A 22023-nucleotide genomic window follows, 5' to 3' on the forward strand; every position below is an offset into this window, starting at 1 on the left:
ACGTGCATTTCATTTGTGTGTAACAAGCTAAGTTTTCGATCTAACGGTTGAAAGATATTAGCTTGAATCTAATCAGGTTTTCATCTAACGGTGAATATTGAATGCTTTGTTACTAAGCTAACATTGATTGCAAATCCTGATTTGAAAGGCTATATAAGGGAGAACTCTAGCAACTGGAAAACCTAATCCCCACACCTACTGTGTGATACTAGTTGTATAATCTAGAGTCGATTCTCCTTTAACCTTAGGTTTCTACCGAGACCCTGTAGGTTAACGACTTGAAGACTTTATTGGGATTGTGAAGCCAGACCGATACTACTTTCTTGTAGTTGTGTGATCTGATCTTGTTGTTTATATCGTATTGAGTACAATCGTAACGACTGGCTTGAGATTGATATCTCCGATAGGCAAGATATGAAAGTAATCACAAACATCTTCGTCTCATCGTTTGTGATTCCACAATATCTTCTTTCGTCGCGTCGATTAAGATTATTGTGAGGTGATTGATAATACTAGGTTATTCTTCGGGAATATAAGTCTGGGTTATCAATTGGTTCTTGTTCACCTTGATTTATCAAAAGACGGAACAAAACTCGTAGGTATTTCCATGGGAGACAGATTTATCTATTACTGTGGACTTTTCTGCGTGATACAGATTTGTTTATTAAAATCTTCGACTTTGGGTCATAGCAACTCTTAGTTGTGCGTGAGATTAACTAAGGGAATCAAGTGTGTAGTATCATGTTGGGATCAGAGACGTAAGAGCATAACTGTACCTTGGATCAGTGTGAGATTGATTGGGGTTCAACTACAGTCCAGATCGAAGTTAGTTTGTAGTAGGCTAGTGTCTGTAGTGGCTTAATGCAGTGTGTGTTCAATCTGGACTAGATCCCGGGATTTTTTTACATTTTCTGGTTCTCATGTGTTTTGACACAGGGTCTAGGAATCAGAAGAATCTTCTCTCTAGTAAAATCAAAAGGAAGATAGAAAGCTCTGAAAACCCTGATTATCATCATTACTTTGATTATGTCACTGGAACTGCTCACAAATATCAACCAGAAATGTTGCATGAGGATTCCTCTGGACATCATGCCTCTTGGTAACAAGCGTGGCACCACGCCGTTTGTATATATCTTGAGATGGGGCAAGAAATGGTTTTATTTGTGTACATTTTGGGTTGAAATGTTGTTCTATCCTTCTTGGAGTTTCGAATAGAGCTTTCTACTGCATCCGTCTTCTCTCAGAAATGCAAGCCCATAAACGGGACCAAGCCCATTAGTGGGGCATATAAAGAAGAAGTACGTGCACCTTCTTCCTCATCCCATCATTCCGCGTACGTGAACTTTCTAGGGTTCATAATTTTTCTCCATTAAATCTTCCTTGGAGGAAAATAAAAGAAAGGGGTAGTCAAAGTTCATTCCAAATAAGGGGAATTATCTCTTTGACGGTGTTGCACGATCATTGTGCGGCATGACATGCGGCTTTGACGGTGTTGCACGATCGTTGCGGGGCATGGCTTGCGGCTTTGATAGTGTTGCATGATCATTGCACGACTTTGGGAAGGCCACTGCAACGTACGGCCTCGGGAGGTGGTTGATCGTTGTCGTAGGCGTCAAAAATAATTACACTTTCTTACTACTCAAAATATATAATGAAGCAAAGGAAAGAAAGGATCATTCCCACATAGAGGACTAGGTTGTCAATATGTTTTGGTATCTTAAGCAAACAATGGGGGGGGGGGGATATTTTGTTTTTATGAAAATAAAAATAAAATAAAAGCAAACAAAGAAATAAACAAGCAAATCAATAAGATGAGAATATTGTTTAAGGATTTCGTTTAATTCACTAACATGTTCTTGTCTTAATAACTAGAATTGATATTTAATCTCTCATTATCAAAAACCCTAAGATATCTAGTCGAAAGAATATCCCGTAATTTCCTGATTTCATCACACATACATGTAAAACGATGCAAGTATGAATTCTACCAAAAGAATAACCTAACGCCTTGCGCTAATCAAGTTCAATTCCCATGGAGCATTAAGATTCATGAAATTAGGCTAATCAATGCAATTGAAATACATTGCGCAAACAATTCGATCAAAGGTCATGGTTCACATAAGACTATAAGGATATATCACTACAACCTACAATCATATTTATGCTACTTGTGTTCAAGGATTATCGCTCGATGAAAAATCCTGAACTATCTATAGATATGAATATGAGTTCTACCAATTTGCAACATGACAAAAAAAATACTCAAATCATGTTGCAATACATCAATCATGCAACTATATTTTCAGAGAATCATGAACTATAAATATGAGACAAAACTAATATATTGAATCAAAGAATCATGTTATGTGAAATCCAACTCAAACCTTAAACCAATAATAAAAACTAGCTCATATTTATGGAGTTCATAACAAAAAGAAAAAGAAAAGCTTTCATATTTCTAAACCCTAGAACAAAAGTAGAAGAAGAGATAACCGTCTATGTGTAAATAAATATCCCTTTTATATACTCTCCATTTAGGTCGCACCCTTCTGCCAAAAAAACAGTCCAACACCTTCATGGGCTAGCATGTGGCACTAGAGCCCATCCCATAGTCTACCTGAGTCAGCTACTGGATCGGTGAGCCAACTCGCCGTACTCCGATTCTGGCAGAATTTCCTCTGTTTCTGGGTGATTTCAGTCTTCCCCTGTAATTATAACCTAACAAACATCTAACCATCATGCCCCAGATTCTCCCCTGCAACATCAATATCACTTCCTCTAGCTCCTTCTTACAAGCAGCTACTCCAACTCTTTACTGCGACAACTTCATCCTAACATGCATCTATTCATTTATTTATTCTTCACAACTCAGGTCAACTCCACAAATTCATCCATGTACTAACTTTGTATCACAACCCAGACTCCATTGTCTTCTTGCCACGACTTCCTTGTAGCTCCAATTCCACCACTGCATTGGCTTACACAACTGCAACTCAGCTTTCTCAGTCATTTATCACCTGCAACAAGCTCACTCCAATTCAGTTCAAGTCCATAACCATCTCCACATAGACTCACAACTCCACCTTCACAAGCTCTGAATTTTGGTTGTTGTCTTCACGACACTTGTAGCTCATCTCTCTACCTTGTAATGTCAGCAGCAACAAATCCTTTCTTGTTCTTCAGCTCTGCCTCCTACCTGTATTTCAATACCACCAATTGCAACTCTACCAATTCAAATTCAAGTAGCTGCAGCTCAACACAACCACGAATCTCTCTCTGTAATACCCATTTCAGCTTCTTGGCATCAACAACACAATACCCATTTGCAGTAACATCAGTTCAATCCACACACAGCAACACATCACGACTTCAGTTCAAACCCACTCTTTATCTTGAGTTGGACTTTCCGGCAATATCAAATTCCGACCAAAACCCTACTGCATAAGAACCCTGCATAAGAACCCTGATCTCACCATCTTCTTACTGGAAACAGCAACAATCAAGCACAGACAAATCTTGTCTTCGAATTCATCTTCTTCTTTAACCAGAACCCATTTCCACTTAACAATTCCAGATCCCCTTTCTGCAACTCCATTCACCAGTAGAGTCATTTCCTTATGAATCTCATCAATTACCCCATCAAATTGCCACCAAGATCGAAATCATCTTAAACCCTAAATTATGGGTTTCATCATCTTCTTGAGTTAGCTGCATCATCTTCATCTTCTCGATTCAAACCCATCTCCTGATTCTTTGAAACCCTAACTAAATTTCTAGTTGAATCTTCAAATTCAGACACCAACCCAACTTCTAATTTTTCACTAACCCTGAAACACCCATCAAATTCTTCTTTACCAGCGATCACCAGATTCACCATAGAGGCAACAGTTCCCACGCTCAGAAACCACCATCATCATTGTAACGATTAGGGGTGCACATACCCTACCCATACCCTCCAACCCTAACCTACCCGCCAGTTTTTTAACCGTGTCCTACCCTATCCACTATTTGGCGGGTAGGGTGGCGGGTAAAGATTTTCTTAACCGTCAGTAAACGGGTAGGGTGGCGGGTATATGCCATATCCTACCCACCCTACCTAGGGGTGCACATACCCTACTCATACCCGCCAATCCTACCCTACCCGCCATTTTTTTAACCGTATCCTACCCTATCCATTATTTGGCGGGTAGGGTGGCGGGTAAAGATTTTCTTAACCGCCAGTAAACGGGTAGGGTGGCGGGTATAGGCCATATCCTACCCACCCTACCCGTTGTGCAGCCCTAGTCACGATCTTAATTCTAAAACCCCTCATCATTTCTCTTTCATAGCAGCTCCGGAGTGGAACAAAGAATAAGAAGAAAATGTTCTTCTCTATTCTAGAATCAAGGTTTGGGTGGCAGTCCCTTAACTTCAGCCGGTCTGTTTTTAGTGATGATATAGGAACTTCAGCTGGTTGTCCCTTAACTTCAGTTGGGATCCAAATATCTCTTGCCTGCAAAATGGCCATTGTGCTCTTTTGTGCCTATTTCTTCGTCTTTTCCTCAAATGACTCTGTAGTACCTAACTAACTCAAAAGCACACATAATATACATAATTTACATGAAAACTCGCAAAGAAAGCATAAACAATAGATATAAATGTAGGTATTTATTACACCTATCAAATTCCCCCACACTTAGACTTTGCTAGTCCTCGAGCAAATCAAACAAAAGTTATTCTAAATCATACATACGACTCAGTCTCGTCGAGGATACAGTTACTCTTAGCATGAACAACAGGCCTTTAAACCTCTAGGTATCCCTAGTGGACGAGTTTTAGTCTCGTGAAGGTTTACAAGAGGTATACCTACAAAACCTATATTTCTAACTCCAGCCACCTGTGAAAATTTAAGAATAGCACTAAATATTTTTATTAATTTGCATACTATCAATGATTACAAGAGGAAGTACCCACTTTCAAATCCAATTCATAAATTAGTAATATAACTTTTTCAGAAAGTTGAACACAACCACAATACTCAGAATCGAATCAACCACAATCACATGAAAAGATTAAAAAGATGGATATAGAAAGTAGTTGGTCGCGGACTGTTGACTAAGGTGAACGGTGTTTCCCATATCTGTCTGAAGGTCACTGCCAAAACAAACCTAAAAATCCTATTGGATTGAGCTACTGGTCTGAATTCTAATATCAACACAGCTGGCATATACAAGGGAACCAGCGGTCGACAAACTTAATTCTAGATCAATTCACTGGCATATACAAGGGAACCAGTAATCAATTTTATTCAACACAATAATAATTTTTTTTTTAAATCAACAACATGATTGGATCTTTTTGAATCCAAGCACATGATTCTTGTCAACAGATTACATGGTAATTCCCATGGATCCTGCATTCCACGCTTTCTTAGGCGACGGAGACAGTGAGAACACACACATATTGCTATCCAAGTGTCAATCTTTTTTTATATGTACACCGTTTGGTCAAATTGGTTTTTTTTTTAGTAACTCAATCACTCTATTTCATCCTAGCAGCGATAACAATTCGATGTTGGTGCCCCACCAAATCACTTAGAGAAATAATAGATAAATATGAAAAAATAAAAATAGAACGTGATATGGTGACATTCCGAGATATGGTGACAACTAACATGTTACTTATTCTTATATTTTGTTCGTTTTCATATGAATAGAATCTACTAATGGGTTCCTCAACTCCTACAACCATGATGTTTCCATTAGTGTAAGGCACAAGTTGCTAGACTTTTTTTTTTCTTAACAAGGCTAAAAACTCTATATGCAAAAGACTCCCCCCACACTTAAACTTCATATTGTCCTCAATGTAAATCAGAGTAAAGTTCAAGATGGGAAATTCACAACATGATATATATACACAATAAGAAAATAAAATGCATATTAAAAACTCATACTCCAACTCATAGCTATTTCTGAACAATAGAGGATAAACACTAAACAAGATATTTAGTTGGCATTGAATCCCAACTCAGCCAATATATATATACCTCATCGTCAAGAAAAAAAAATTCCATCTACTTAGAAAGGCTAGTGTTTATTCTAAATTGTTCAAAAATCTCTAAAAATTGGAGTTTTGATATACAAATATCCAAAATAAGAAAATAAAGATAAAAGACTTGAGAAATAAAAAGATAGAGATAGATACACAAAACCAGTGGGTTGCCTCCCATTTGGCGCTTGGTTTAAAGTCGTCAGCCCGACTTGCAAGACGGATTCTCCATACACCAATAATCGGAAAAGTTGGGGATCCACCCATAGCATCTGTTTTGCAAACACTAGCTTCACACACATATTAGTAATATAAAACATAAATGAAGCTATTAACCGATAAAAGTTTCCCCCACACTTATTCTTGTCCACACTTGGAAGTGTATAAAGAATATAGAAGTCAGGGACTACCACGGTTTCTTGTTCCAAAACCTGCATAATATGAGAATCAAGTATTTCTAATGGTGGAAATCGAGAAACAAAGTCATTCAACAATATTCTCGAAGCACATACATTCAAACCAATGAGAGGTAAAGGAGAAGAAATAATATGCAAAGGGTTAGACAAACCTCGCACAATCTCTTGTAGCACGGAATCCTCTTCATCCTTGAAAAATTCAAGTGAATTATTCACCTCTTGTATATCGTGGTCCTCTATCAAACCTTGCAACCATTCTTCGTTCGTTTCTGCCTTAACCGAAATCTCGGGATCAACATCTTCATTACAATTCTTTGCAAGATCAATTGGGTCTTCCACAATATTGGTCAAATCGGTTTCATTCTCAACACACTCCTCTTTGCAAGGTACATACTCCACTGCGGATTCAAGTCTCACCATAAGGAACTTTTTTAAAGCACTCATTGCATCATCCTCAAGCTCTACCTTTTGAATAGGTTCTTGATCGTTATAAAGATCAATGCTCGAGTAAGCTACACTAGTGTCATCATATTCTTTTTCATCTTCACCTTGATCGCAAAAAGACTCCATTGTACACTCCTCGGGGATGTCACCATAAATTGGATCAAGCGATGTACTTTCGTAGTCATCGTCACTATCATAGTTAACATAAGATTTGCTGCCACTTCCCAAAGATTGGTCTTTCGCAGAATTTTGCATGTCCTCTTTGTATTCTTCAATGCCTTGTCTTAAAATGGAAACACCTTTTTGAAGCTCTTGGAGTGATCCATCCAAATTTTGAAAATAGTGTTCCATTTGTTGGAAAAGCTCGTTCGACAAGGAAAAAGTAGAATCACTTACTTCAGTATTGTTAGGCCAATTATCTTCCCTTTGAATGGGTGAATGATCATAACTACGATCAGAAATTGGGCCAAAGATACTATGAGCATATTCGATCGATGAAACTGGTTCCACGCTTGGTTGTCTACAAACTGACTCCATGCCCACCATAAATTGTTGCATTTCATCTACCAAACTAGAGGAAATATGAATAGGAGCACAACTATTCTCCCCTCCTTGTGGTTGCTCACTTACATACCTACCGTAAGAAGGTTGGTATGTATGAGAATAACTCAAAGGGTAGGTGGAATATTTACCATAACCAAAGGATTGATTTTGATTGTATTCCCCGCAAGGGTGATAGTTGTCATAATGTTGTTGAGGTTGATAACCGTACCCATTGTTCCAATATGCTCCGTCCATAGTAATTGGTACCTGAAACAAGAGTTCTCAAAACAAGGTTAAAAACCAAAAAATAAAAATAAAAACAAAAAACAAAAATAAGAAACCAAAAACAAATGACAACCGCTGCCTCCCCGGCAGCGGCGCCAAAATTTGATCGCTGTCGTAGGCGTCAAAAATAATTACACTTTCTTACTACTCGAAATATATAATGAAGCAAGGGCAAGAAAGGATCGTTCCCACAGAGAGGACTAGGTTTTCAATATGTTTTGGTATCTTAAGCAAATAATGGTGGTATGTTTTGTTTTTATGAAAATAAAAATAAAATAAAAGCAAACAAAGAAATAAACAAGCAAATCAATAAGATGAGAATATTGGTTAAGGATTTCGTTTCATTCACTAACATGTTCTTGTCTTAATAACTAGAATTGATATTTAATCTCTCATTATCAAAAGCCCTAAGATATCTAGTCGAAAGAATATCCCGCAATTTCCTGATTTCATCACACATACATGTAAAACGATGCAAGTATGAATTCTACCAAAAGAATAACCTAACGCCTTGCGCTAATCAAGTTCAATTCCCATGGAGCATTAAGATTCATGAAATTAGGCTAATCAATGAAATTGAAATACATTGCGCAAACAATTCGAACAAATGTCATGGTTCACATAAGACTATAAGGATATATCACTACAACCTACAATCATATTTATGCTACTTGTGTTAAAGGATTATCGCTCGATGAAAAATCCTAAACTAGCTATAGATATGAATATGAGTTCTACCAATTTGCAACTTAACAAAAAAAATACTCAAATCATGTTGCAATACATCAATCATGCAACTATATTTTCAGAGAATCATGAACGATAAATATGAGACAAAACTAATATATTGAATCAAAGAATCATGTTATGTGAAATCCAACTCAAACCTTAAACCAATAATAAAAACTAGCTCATGTTTATGGAGTTCATAACAAGAAGAAAAAGAAAAGCTTTCATATTTCTAAACCCTAGAACAAAAGTAGAAGAAGAGATAATCATCTATGTGTAAATAAATATCCCTTTTATATACTCTCCATTTAGGTCGCACCCTTCTGCCAAAAAAACAGTCCAACACCTTCATGGGCTAGCATGTGGCACTAGAGCCCAGCCCGGAGTCTACCTGAGTCAGCTACTGGATCGGTGAGCCAACTCGTCATACTCCGATTCAGGCAGAATTTCCTCTGTTTCTGGGTGATTTCAGTCTTCCCCTGTAATGATAACCTAACATACATTTAACCAATCATTCCCCAGATTCTCCCCTGCAACATCAATATCACTTCCTCCAGATCCTTCTTACAAGCAGCTACTCCAACTCTTTACTGCGACAACTTCATCCTAAAATTCATCTATTCATTCATTCATTCTTCACAACTCAGGTCAACTCCATAAATTCATCCATGTACTAACTTTGTATCACAACCCAGACTCCATTGTCTTCTTGCCGAAACTTCCTTGTAGTTCCAATTCCACCACTGCATTGGATTACACAACTGCAACTCAGCTTTCTCAGTCATTTATCACCTGCAACAAACTTACTCCAATTCAGTTCAACTCCATAACCTTCTCCACATAGACTCACAACTCCACCTTCATAAGCTCTGAATTTTGGCTGTTGTCTTCACGACACTTGTAGCTCATCTCTCTACCTTGTAATGTCAGCAACAACAGATCCTTTCTTGTTCTTCAGCTCTGCCTCCTAACTGTATTTCAATACCACCAATTGCAACTCTACCAATTCAAATTCAAGTAGCTGCAACTCAACACAACCACGACTCTCTCTCTGTAATACCCATTTCAGCTTCTTGGCATCAACAACACAATACCCATTTGCAGTAACATCAGTTCAATCCACACACAACAGCACATCACGACTTCAGTTCAAACCCACTCTTTAACTTGAGTTGGACTTGCCGGCAATATCAAATTCCGACCAAAACCCTACTGCATAAGAACCCTGATCTCACCATCTTCTTACTGGCAACAGCAACAATCAAGCACAGACAAATCTTGTCTTCGAATTCATCTTCTTCTTTAACCAGAACCCATTTCCACTTAACAATTCCAGATCCCATTTCTGCAACTCCATTCACCAGTAGAGTCATTTCCTTATGAATCTCATCAATTACCCCATCAAATTGCCACCAAGATAGAAATCATCTTAAACCCTAACTTAATTTCATGGGTTTCATCATCTTCTTGAGTTAGCCGCATCATCTTCATCTTCTCGATTCAAACCCATCTCCTGATTCTTTGAAACCCTGACTGAATTTCTAGTTGAATCTTCAAATTCAGACACCAACCCAACTTCTAATTTTTCACTAACCCCGAAACACCCATCAAATTCTTCTTTACCAGCGAGCACCAGATTCACCATGGAGGCAACAGTTCCCACGCTCAGAAACCACCATCATCATTGTCAAGATATGAATTCTAAAACCCCTCATCATTTCTCTTTCATAGCAGCTCCAGAGTGGAACAAAGAATAAGAAGAAAATGTTCTTCTCTATTCTAGAATCAAGGTTTGGGTGGAAGTCCCTTAACTTCAGCCGGTCTGTTTTTAGTGATGATATAAGAACTTCAGCTGGTTGGCCCTTAACTTCAGTTGGGATCCAAATATCTCTTGCCTGCAAAATGGCCATTGTGCTCTTTTGTGCCTATTTCTTCGTCTTTTTCTCAAATGACTCCGTAGTACCTAACTAACTCAAAAGCATACATAAGATACATAATTTACATGAAAACTCGCAAAGAAAGCATAAACAATAGATATAAATGTAGGTATTTATCACACCTATCACTGGTGAATGATTTTTCCTCCCTTTCTTATTGCAATTTGTTATGGTTTTATATATTGCAATTTGTTATGGGATATGTGTGTTTGCGACCGTGAACTATGATTGTCCCATACCTTGTCAAAAGTTAAGTCTTCCGTATGTCGATATGCATGTATTGATAAAATAATGAATGAACTTTTGACATTACAAAAGTTTGAAGCCTATTATGTCATTATGCAAATATTGATGGAAGATACGATGAACTTTTGTTTACAAGGACTATGTATATTGTATGTCATTGTGCAAATAGTGATGGAAAATAGAATGAATCCTTGTCTATTCCGCAGTATTGATCTTCCCTGATCCATATTTTATGTATATACTGTGAGGCTCCATAAGTTCTCTTATGTTGAACAATTCCGATTAGATTAATTATGGATTCTCTTGTGGTTAATCTAATTGAGTATTTTCGGATTCAAATTCATACTCGTATGAGATTTGTTATGTCCAAAGAAATCCTTCTTTTCTTTTGAAATTAAAGTCGCTCTTGTTGTTCTTTCGGGAATGACATTTTATGGGGGAGAGTTCTTAATTGATCTTGTGCTTAATTGCCAAATCTTTGTGGGGAGTGCGGCTGTGGAATATTATAGGAGTTATCTTGTATCTTTATAAACTCCTTGATGAAAGCATTTAGCTTCGGTTATATGGTTGCATCTAAACAAGTTGATATGCACTTTCTTTTGGTCATGAAATGTCTCTATGGAAATTTTCATTAGGATCCCATTTTCGTACCTTTGCCAATGTTATTGACAAAAAGGGGGAGAATTAATGTGTAGTTCACACTACAAATATATATGGTTTTCGGATCATTATGTAAGGAGGAGTGGTTTCCATGTGAGATGGAGTATTGACTAAGGGGGAGTGATACATATCACCATAGTATTGTTGTCGAAGTTGTGATACAATTGAACTTTGATGATGTATAATAATACTATGACATTGTATAACAATGATTGAGAATTCTTGTTTTCTCATTGTTATAGCTACGGATTTTCAACAACGATGATGCTAAACTTACAACCTTTGGAATCATTGGAGTACTTGGAAGTGACGAAGATTTCGAGTAATGCTGAAGATTAGGCATGTGGAAGAAGAGCTACAAAAGTTTAATAATCTATTTTTTTATTCCATATGTATTGATAGTTTTTCACTAAAATTGACAAAGGGGGAGATTGTTAGAGCACTGCTCGGTCGAACTCGCATGCGTTGCTATCTCAAGCATGTTTGTCAATGTTAGTGATCAAAACTATAAGTCTTGATTTCTAGTCTACTATAGCTAAGTCTTGGACTAGGATAGAAAGTGTAGTTGAGCTCAAGAACTCCATGGCGATCATCATATAAGACGAAGGACTACTCAAGGAACCGGTGGATCTTCATCGACTAAAAGGTATGTGGAGACTTGAACTTATCTATCACTCAAAAGTCTATTTATCTCCTATCTTGAGACAAAAAGTCGTTTTGCTATATAGACTTATATTATACACATTTGCTATTTCGAGCCGAGTTTATCTCGCCTATCTATTTCTCGAAATATGTGTTGGTAAGCTTTCGCTTTGGCCAAGTTCATCTTTACCTAGTGGCGAAAGTCATGTTATGTTTCAATCACTTGAAAATGGCTTTGACGAAAAATGGTTTGTGAATAACAACTATATAACGTCCTCTAAGAATGTTTCAATGATTGAAATGAGAGTTTAGATTATATAACCAATGTTGGATATAAGCATTGTGTGGTAACACATACATGTATAAGTCCTTATTCCTTGAACCAAAGTCCGTATACTTTGCTGCTCAGGAAACCGTAACAGATTCCACGAACCCAGTCCGCGAACCAAGTCCGCGTACTGTCGGAGGTTCTCTTCCCGAGAATATTTGTAAACTTATACAAACTTATTCCGGGTACTTAAGTCCGTGTACCTGGTCCGCGTACTTAGGTTGGTTATTTTCTAAAAACGATTATTCGAGAAATTATACTTCTATAACTAAGGAATGCAAGTTTGCAAATCGTGGCTATAAAGTTCATGAATCGATTCGAGTGAATCAAATCGTTTTTGCTTCGATTGCGTCTTGTATACTTCTATAATATCTAAGCAATTTAACAACTCTCTAACTAGTTCATTTGAGTCATTTGAACTAGTTATGGTGAAGAAGAACATGGTTGATATGAAAGTGCTCATATGGCTAACCATTTGGTTAACTACTGTTGAACCAATAAATGTACAAGTTTGGGTACGGTTACACAAACCTAAAACGTGCATTTCATTTGTGTGTAACAAGCTAAGTTTTCGATCTAACGGTTGAAAGATATTAGATTGAATCTAATCATGTTTTCATCTAACGGTGAATATTGAATGCTTTGTTACTAAGCTAACATTGATTGCAAATCCTGATTTGAAAGGCTATATAAGGGAGAACTCTAGCAAATGGAAAACCTAAACCCCACACCTACTGTGTGATACTAGTTGTATAAGCTAGAGTCGATTCTCCTTTAACCTTAGGTTTCTACCGAGACCCTGTAGGTTAACGACTTGAAGACTTTATTGGGATTGTGAAGCCAGACCGATACTACTTTCTTGTAGTTGTGTGATCTGATCTTGTTGTTTATATCGTATTGAGTACAATCGTAACGACTGGCTTGAGATTGATATCTCCGATAGGCAAGATATAAAAGTAATCACAAATATCTTCGTCTCATCGTTTGTGATTCCACAATATCTTCTTTCGCTGCGTCGATTAAGATTATTGTGAGGTGATTGATAATACTACTCTGTTCTTCGGGAATATAATTCCGGGTTATCAATTGGTTCCTGTTCACCTTGATTTATCAAAAGACGGAACAAAACTCGTAGGTATTTCTGTGGGAGACAGATTTATCTATTACCGTAGACTTTTCTGTGTGATACAGATTTGTTTATTAAAGTCTTCGACTTTGGGTCGTAGCAACTCTTAGTTGTGGGTGAGATGAGCTAAGGGAATCAAGTGCGTGGTATCCTGCTGGGATCAGAGACGTAGGAGCATAACTGTACCTTGGATCAGTGTGAGATTGATTGGGTTTCAACTACAGTCCAGACCGAAGTTAGTTTGTAGTAGGCTAGTGTCTGTAGCGGCTTAATACAATGTGTTCAATCTAGACTAGGTCCCGGGGTTTTTCTGCATTTGCGGTTTCCTCGTTAACAAAACTTCTGGTGTATGTGTTATTTGTTTTTCGCATTATATTGGTTATCTTTATAATTGAAATATCACAGGTTGTGCTTTTGAATCAATCAATTGGGAAATCCAACCTTTGGTTGTTGATTGAAATTAATTGATCCTTGAACATTGGTCTTTGGTACCGTTCAAGTGATTTCTCTTGTATTCAATTAGACTCGCAAATTTCTATTTGCTTGAGTAAGTATTAAATCGAGAAAGAGAGATATAACTCTTTGATATACTTTATTAAGATTGAGTCTAGTTGATTCTCTTGAAAGTATATTGCAGTTAGTCCATACAGATTTCTAATCGAAATATTGGATGTGGTTGTTGTACCCCCGTGACAAGTGCATATTTTACATATATTTGGTGTCAATTCCATGCTAGTAATTGTTGATTTTCTTGCAAATTATTGTATGTTACGCTTGTTTTCTCTTATTTGTGTTTTATTAGGTGAATCATCCAAAAGAAGTGAATTGACACTTAATTGTGCATAAAATAAGCTAGCTACATGAGAAGACGAAGTCAATGGCGAAAGAACGGAGTCATTCAGAGCTCGTATGAAGAAGTTATGAGCAAAATAAGAACTTGGAAGCTAAAAGGGTAAAATGGTCAATTTTTGGGCAACTACTATTGGAACCTCATCAAGTTTTAAGGGGAATCCGATCCGTTAAGGGGCAGTCATGTCTCAAAGGGACTGCTAAACACAGTCACGTATTTTACAAGGGGCTGCCATCTCCATCTTCATTATTCAAACTGGAAAAGCGCGCGACCATTTCAGGGATACGACTTCTCCTTCACGATCAAGTTTTCTGCATGAATGATTTGTGGCAAATAATGAGTCCTTCTTGGCTGGTCGTTATGGGGATAAATGAAGTTCGCAGTGATTCTAGAAGCTTGAGTTAGGAAAAGTGAAACAGGAGAAGAACGGCTCGAGTCTGTGGTGTTGCTGCCATCGGCGATTGAAGATGATTGATGTCGTTGATCCCTGATGCTGGTAATATGAAGCTTGAAGAGATGAAGTCTATGGACTTTGTTTCAAGAGGCAATACAATAGGGAATGATGAAAGACATGATTGCTGCAGGAGATGATAATTGTTGGTTGTTCGAGTTTGTTATACTGTTGATGATGGAGTTGGTGAGTTAACTAGTTAAATGAAGAAGAGTGTGTGTTGGAGAATTTTAGTTGAACTCGAGTGTTGCTGTCGGCGATGGACATGAGAGCTCGAGCTGGACAAGGAGTAGATAAGCACGAACTTGAGGAGTTGGATATGCTGTTAGCAAGATATTTGACCGAGAATACAGAATGGAACTGATGATGCTGCTTTGTCATGTCCCATGTGTTGTTGGGAACCCATGTTATAAGGGCACCATGACCGTAGTTAGTAATTAGTGGTGTGTGTGTGTTTGGTACATGTGCTGGGACACTACCTTAGTATGTATTGAGTCTGTAATTTCCCTTTGGAGATCATCGAATGAATATTTTCTTATGAGAGTTTATCTCCACCGCCTCTCTGAGGTTGGTTTTATCTTCAATTCTGCAGTGTAGATTCTGTAGGTTGAGCCTGATTACTTAATTGTAGTGTAGATCACTACAAGTGGTATCAGATTAGGTCTTTCCTTGGCACACAAAATGGATATTGCAAATCAATTTCAACTTTTTCAATCTTATTTAGACAAGAAGTTTCAAATGGTTTTCGATAATCCAGTTTTTTCTAAGGGGTTTAATCAAGGTGGTGAAATGAATCCTCCATGGGAAGATGGAGAAGTACCAGATCCTTCAACTAGTAACCACTTCCAGAATTAGCAACTGGTTCATCATTGGCGAATGATTCAAACTACTCAGATGGGGGAAGGTCAGTTTTCCAATTATAGGGAAAACTTTGAATCGATTGGAGCTACTTCAAGCTTTTCACCAAGTTCAGAAGGAGATATCGTTCACAATTCTTCAGATGAAGAATTGAAGACATTGGAGGAAGAAATTGATGCTGTTATAGAAGTAACTTCCGATGATTCAAATTCAGTAAAGGATCTGACTGAGAGCTCTTCAACTCCATCAGCAGCTGAAGAAGAAGATGATAATTCTCTCAATTTCGAATGATCAGCAGAATTGGTAATTAGTCACAGTAAACTAATTGGTAAGAATTGTTTTACTCTTCTCTTGGATGATTCTCGTAGCATAATTGATCCTGGTAAGCATGTAGTGGTACCACAGAATTGTTTTGGGAAATTGATTCTTAGTCTTGTCTTTAAATCATATTTGAAATTTACAGATTCAATAATTCCCTTGTTTGTTAATTCTGCTGAAACTCATGTTGATGGGAAGCAGTTTGTTAAAATGGCCAATAGTATAGCTTGTAATTTGGGCAGTGACAGAGCTGATTTTTGCTTACAACTTGAACAAGTATTTGATCGTGGAAAATTCCTTGAAGCTATTGAAAGGTATCCTTATTTTGTTAGCAACAGTTCTAAGTTCAATTTAGATATGCTTACTTCTTGCTTGGTTAATTCTAATGGGTCAATCCTAACTCTACTGGACACTCATGATGGGAAATATGTTAATGAGCTTATTTGTGAACATGGATACTGGTCAGGATTGATGCTCAGTGACGCAGTTGCTTGTATACTAACTATTAGCGATATTTCATCTAGCGCTTTGTATACTCGACTGATATGGGTTACTATGTGGCTTTTTATTAAGATACCTGAAGCACCTGATAGTGATTATATATTTTGTTTTGAGGTATTTCTTTCTGTTTCATTGGTTCTTGATGTGGGTTCAGTTTCGATGGCTTATTACAATGAAAACTTTGTTCATGAGCTTCTCACTAACCATGGGTTCGAATCAGATTCATTGTTTTGTGATTCAGTTCTATTGGTGCGTTTGAAATGGATATTGTGTGTTTTTTCTTACCCTTATTTCAACATTACTGGTAGCGTATTTGATCGTGGGAGAGCAACTGAACTTATGGGACGGTATTCTCGTTTTCATGGTGATTATGAATGCTACCTTGATATAGTTACTTCTTTCCGGGTTGTTTCTATTGGGTCACTTTTAATGGATGATAATAATGAGATTTGTGTTTATGAGCTGGATTTCGGATTTGGGTACCTGTCAGAATTCCAGTTTATGTACTCTATTGTGTGTATGTTGGCTCACGAGGGTGATAGTGGTGCTGGTTTGTTTATCATGGGTTTTCCGTCAGTTGTGTGCTTTACCATTAGTGGCTATTATGAGACCAAATTTCCATGTACAACTGAATTTTTTGAAGGATCAACACTTATGGCGCAGTACTACTTTACACAGGCAGCAAATAGTCACGGCTGTGTGGTTAGTTTTGATCCTACAGTTAGTCGTGACCTTGGTTCTCCAGTTGTTAATTGTGGTAGTGAAGCATATTCCTTACTCTTGCAGTCTCCATATGGGTTACCTACGGTTATATAACTTCTCCATCTTAGCCCAATCAAGGTTAGTGTTGGTGCAGGACAGAGAATCAACCTATTAATGATTTTCGTGCAGAGTTTCAAAGTTAATGGTGAGTTTATTCCACTCGATAATATAGCTACAGTTCTTCGCGGGTTCTCTACAGGGAAACCAAAAAGTTCTTTAAATCATGTTATGCTGCCCACTGGTGCTCATGGAACTCAGTTTCTTCGACTCATTAAAGCATCTTATGGACTGGATAGAATGGGTTCCTTTTCACCTGCATCTGTACCTTATGATATTCTTACTATACTGATGGAAGATGTAAAACCACGTCTTACTCCAGCAATTGTTGGTTCTCACTCGTGGTATTTTGCTCAACAACCATCTAATTGGTATACTCGATGGTTGAAAATGAGAAGTTATATACAATTCGAGTTCTATATATGGACAATGGGAATAAAGTTGGTGCTCAGTATGCTTTATATTCCAAATGTGTTAAAGTTGGTGGTCCTGTTGAAGTGGAAATTCAAGTTGGCTTTAACTGGGTTTTGGAGCATTAGAAATGTTAACTGGGTTCGTAAGGGTTTGATCTCAGTGGAGCGCTTGGTCATAAAATTGAACTGTAGGAGTCATCTGTTCTGCAAAACTGAGATCTGCAATATAATTACAACAACTCCTATGAAGGGATATATGTTCTCGAAAAGTTTACAGAGTATGGGGAAATACAGTAGTTACATTTGGATTCTTATGAGTTTACTTAAACACCCTAGCTCCAGTTTTCGTTGTAGTCGCGAATTGCATTTCGGCTCGGAGGAATTCCTTGAAAGAGTAGTGGGGATCAAGAAGGTGCGTCTACAGGTTCATGGTGGTGAAATCTTTTGTGCGGGAATCAGTTTACGTCGGTTCTTCCCAACTCTACATCTTAGCACTAGAGCATTACCACCAGGGGTTCCAGACATCTTTGCTAAATTTCTGGAGTCTCCTAGTTCATTTGTGTTTGATAGGGGTAAATTTCTTTTATGTCATATGTGGGGTTTGTGGTACCAATCAGTGAAGGGTGGTAGCCAGACAGAATTTATAATACGGAAGTTGGTAATTCGGGACAAGCTTGGCCAGATTCATCTTCAGATTGAAATAGAAGTGGAAGGTCCAGAGTTAACGACAACTAATATCAAGCAAAACACTAAGAGGCAAGATCTGGGTGTACCAATTCAGAACTGCAATGCCCCAAGAGACAAAGGAGAGGGTCACAATCTGACATTGAGGCAAGCTCCAAGGTGGCCGGTGTTGCTTATATTTGGCTCGGTTATGCAATGCATGCTATGGTTAGTAAGGCAGTTCACTTCTTGGGAAGATCTGACTACACACAAGCTGAAGATACTGGAATATTTCAAGCATTTTCCTTCTATTCAGTTCACAGGAAAATGGTACGTGGACTAAGCCTATTGCAAAAGTGTTCAATTGTATCACATGAGTTTTTATTCTGATGCGTCTCTCTCTCCATCACTCAAGCTAACTCTTTATATCATATCCTTGAGGACAAGGATAATTTAAAGGGGTGGGTATAAGGGTGCACAGGAACCGAGCCGAAAAATCAGACTGTTACGGAACCGGTGGAACCGTACCTGTTTTTGTACCGAACCGAGGAACGGGGTACAGGTACCGGTTCTAAAACTGAGAACCGAGCCTAGGGAGGTACAGGTACACGGTCCTAAGCATGTCTCGTACCGTCCCGTCCCGATTGTACCGAGTAATAATAACCATTAGGTTTAGGGATTTAATCTCATGGTGGTGTACTCGTATATATAAAATAATTAGGTCAGAAGACTAGATTTTTCATTTTCTTTTCTCTCATCCTTCTTTGCAGCTCCTCGGTTCTTAGATTTTCCGACGTGCATATCCAATTCTTTTCTTGCGTTCTATTACATGCAGACTGTTCAACAACAGGCCAAGAAGCCAAGTAAGGGTCACGTATGGTATGTCACTACTACCAGATAACATGTCTTGTACATATTTTCAAATTAATCACGTGTAGGAATTGCAAGTTAATAAACAGAAGTAATCAACTATGTATACAGCTAACGGGATTTTAGGTATATACCAGGATCATGGATTGGATGACTAGTTCATGGTTTTCTCCAGGAAGTTGTGATTTTTCCGCGAATGTCAAAAGAACGTCGATGAAATTCTGGTCACCATCATCTTCCTTATGTCCTGTTGATGATAACGACCTTAAGCGTCTCTTTTGACGGCGCTCTTCAATAAAACCCTGAGCAACAGAGTTCAATTCATCTCTACAAGATTGCATATCCCTTACAAGACCTCTCGATCGATCAACCCACTCGAGGCATGGAACCACATCTGAAAATGCAAATAACGTTGTAAGATTCAATGCTTTTTCCATCGCCTTCTTGTATAGTTCCCTAACTACACAAGAATTTGTCTGGAAGTACCGACTGGTACCGGAACCGTGCCTGGTACCGTACTTGTCCCGAATGGTACCGGAACCGAGGACACATGTACAGGTACCGGTCCAAAATCTAAGAACCGAGGCTAGGGAGGTATAGGTACTCGGCCTCGGCAAGAACCGAGACGAACCATACCGTGTGCACCCTTAGGTGGGTATTTGTCATGTCCCATGTGTTGTTGGGAACCCATGTTATAAGGGCACCCTGGGCGTAGTTAGTAATTAGTGGTGTGTGTATGTGTGTTTGGCACGTGTGCTGGGACACTACCCTAGTATGTATTGAGTCTGTAATTTCCCTTTGGAGATCATCGAATGAATATTGTCTTATGAGAGTTTATCTCCTCCGCCTCTCTGAGGTTGATTTTATCTTCAATTCTGCAGTGTAGATCCTGTAGGTTGAGCCTGATTACTTAATTGTAGTGTGGATCACTACATGCTTCCGTGATTATTGTGGACTCTGTAGGTTATTTCCGTGTCTAAGATAAACATGAATCACTTGTACGCGGCTGTAGAGATTAGGTAATTTTTGGAAGTTTAAAGCTTGGGCGAGAATCCAGAGTTTAAGATAAGTTTTAGGTCGGCAAAACAGTCACCAAGTAGCACTCTTGCCGTTGGATTTTTATGATGGATGGTGAAGATTAATACATGATATACTGTTTGAGTCGTTCAGGAATTACTTGGGAGTTATCAGATTCGAAAGTTGAGGAAGAAAAAACCTATAAATAGAGGTGCAAAGAGCCAGCAGAACTCATCTCCTCACCCTCACTTTCACGTCCATAAACTGTTCGGCAAAAGTCTTCTGAAGAACAGAAACATAAAAAGTCTAATATATGCAACAGTAGTAAAAGGGGTATTGCAACAACAGCGGCTGCGGCTAAAGATTTTCTACAACTACAGCAGCAACGGCTAAAGATCTTCTACAACTACAGTTTGCTTTCTATAACTTCAATTATGTGTAGCTAATTTATTATTTTATTAGGGATGAATTCTAAGTTCTAAATGTGATTGAAATTATAAAATAAATCTTTTTTGAGTTCTTCACAATATTTTTATGTGTTTTTACTACAATGAATATTTATGATTAATTCTAAAATTGTTTAGGTGGCCAACTGAATCGTTTTATCAATTAATCTAATGCTAGTAAAGTTTGATTGGAGGCTATATCCAAGAAATATACACTTCTCACTTGATTCATCAAGCTTTGTTCTCTTCACCTTTGGAATTTGAGAATAACACACACTACCAAAAACTTTGAGATTTCTTACCGATGGCTTTCTCCCACTCAATGCTTCAAATGGAGTTTTATCCCATACAGATTTTGCTGGAAACCTATTCATCAAGTAGAGGCGGTGTTTACGGCTTCGTCCCAAAACACTTTAGGCATACCCTTGTCATGAAGCATGGACTTCGCCATCTCCATCACGGTTTGGTTCTTTCTCTCGGAAACACCATTTTGTTGAGGAGTATAACCCACGGTTAGTTGCCTTTCTAAGCCTTCATCTTCACAAAATTTATCAAACTCTTTGTTGTTCTACTCTTTTCCTCTATCATTTCTCAAAACTTTGATATAGTGACCACTTTTCTTTTCAACAAGGCTTTTAAACTTCTTGAAGATGCTAAAAACTTCGGACTTTTGTTTCATGAGGTAGACCCAAGTCATACGAGTAAAGTCATCAATGAATAAAATGAAGTATCTATTAACTCCATGAGTTGGTGTCTTCATTGGTCCACACACATCGGTATGTGATAGAAGCATTTTTGTGTCTAATTTGTCCTCAATGTCCGTATTGCTGGAACTCTATTTTTGTACTAATATTGTGTTTTTATGTATTTTTAGGAAATAAACATTTTTGGAAAATTCGGCTCGAAAAGTTGTCCGGGGCACCCTTGAAGGACAATTGTTATTCGGACTCTCACTATCGGTTAAGGGGCACCTCAGTGGACACCTGCTATTCGCACCCCAGTTCAGGATAGGGGGACACCCTTTCTTCTTCGTTTGAAAACTGTTTTTTGGCGGGAAATGAAATTCTCAACTGGCAGAAGTTTGATCACAAAAATGAAGAGGTTACGGGTCGATTCAATGGCTGAAATTTGATAGAGAGATGTGATATAGGTTAAGGAACACATTTTGGGCAGTGGGTTCGATCGGAATTGGCTGGAAAACGCGTGATGATTCACACACCCAAAACAGAGCACGTGTACTGTAACACGAGCAAAATTGAAGTTCTTGTGTGCATGGAGGAGTTCTACTAGCGTTGAAAGAGTGCTGAGACGTGGATAAGGCTAACTAGAGCGTGCAGGGTCAAATCTAACGCGTGCATGGGCTTAAAATGGAAATTATCGTTATTATGGGCAGCAAAGGAATATTCGGATTAAATGGAGAATATACGCAATAAA

At 38.1% G+C, this 22023-nt stretch overlaps 1 protein-coding gene across 3 annotated transcripts; it reads left to right on the forward strand.

Moving 5' to 3' along the window:
* The first annotated feature begins 17206 nt into the window (after positions 1-17206).
* On the forward strand, positions 17207-19958 carry LOC113298486. Of its 3 annotated transcripts, none has more exons than XM_026547249.1 (3): positions 17207-18586; positions 19027-19135; positions 19238-19958. In XM_026547249.1, exons 1-2 carry the CDS (start codon positions 17238-17240, stop codon positions 19121-19123), a joined length of 1446 nt encoding a protein of 481 aa, XP_026403034.1. In that variant the 5' UTR covers positions 17207-17237; the 3' UTR covers positions 19124-19135; positions 19238-19958. The 3 variants fall into 3 exon arrangements, with proteins under 3 accessions (XP_026403034.1, XP_026403033.1, XP_026403032.1); XM_026547248.1 differs by having other exon boundaries at positions 19253-19958; XM_026547247.1 differs by having other exon boundaries at positions 19264-19958.
* The last annotated feature ends 2065 nt before the right edge of the window (positions 19959-22023 follow it).

This window comes from Papaver somniferum, chromosome 7, assembly GCF_003573695.1.
Source record: "Papaver somniferum cultivar HN1 chromosome 7, ASM357369v1, whole genome shotgun sequence".
NCBI classification, from domain to species: Eukaryota; Viridiplantae; Streptophyta; class Magnoliopsida; order Ranunculales; family Papaveraceae; genus Papaver; species Papaver somniferum.

What these genes read in the sequence shown, in the direction of transcription:
- LOC113298486 (XM_026547249.1), top strand. Translation starts at nt 17,238, where the DNA reads ATGATTTTCGTGCAGAGTTTCAAAGTTAATGGTGAGTTTATTCCACTC. An exon ending in ATTCAGTTCACAGGAAAATG is followed by an intron (nt 18,587 to 19,026) that starts GTACGTGGACTA and finishes CCTTCTTTGCAG; the next exon opens with CTCCTCGGTTCTTAGATTTT.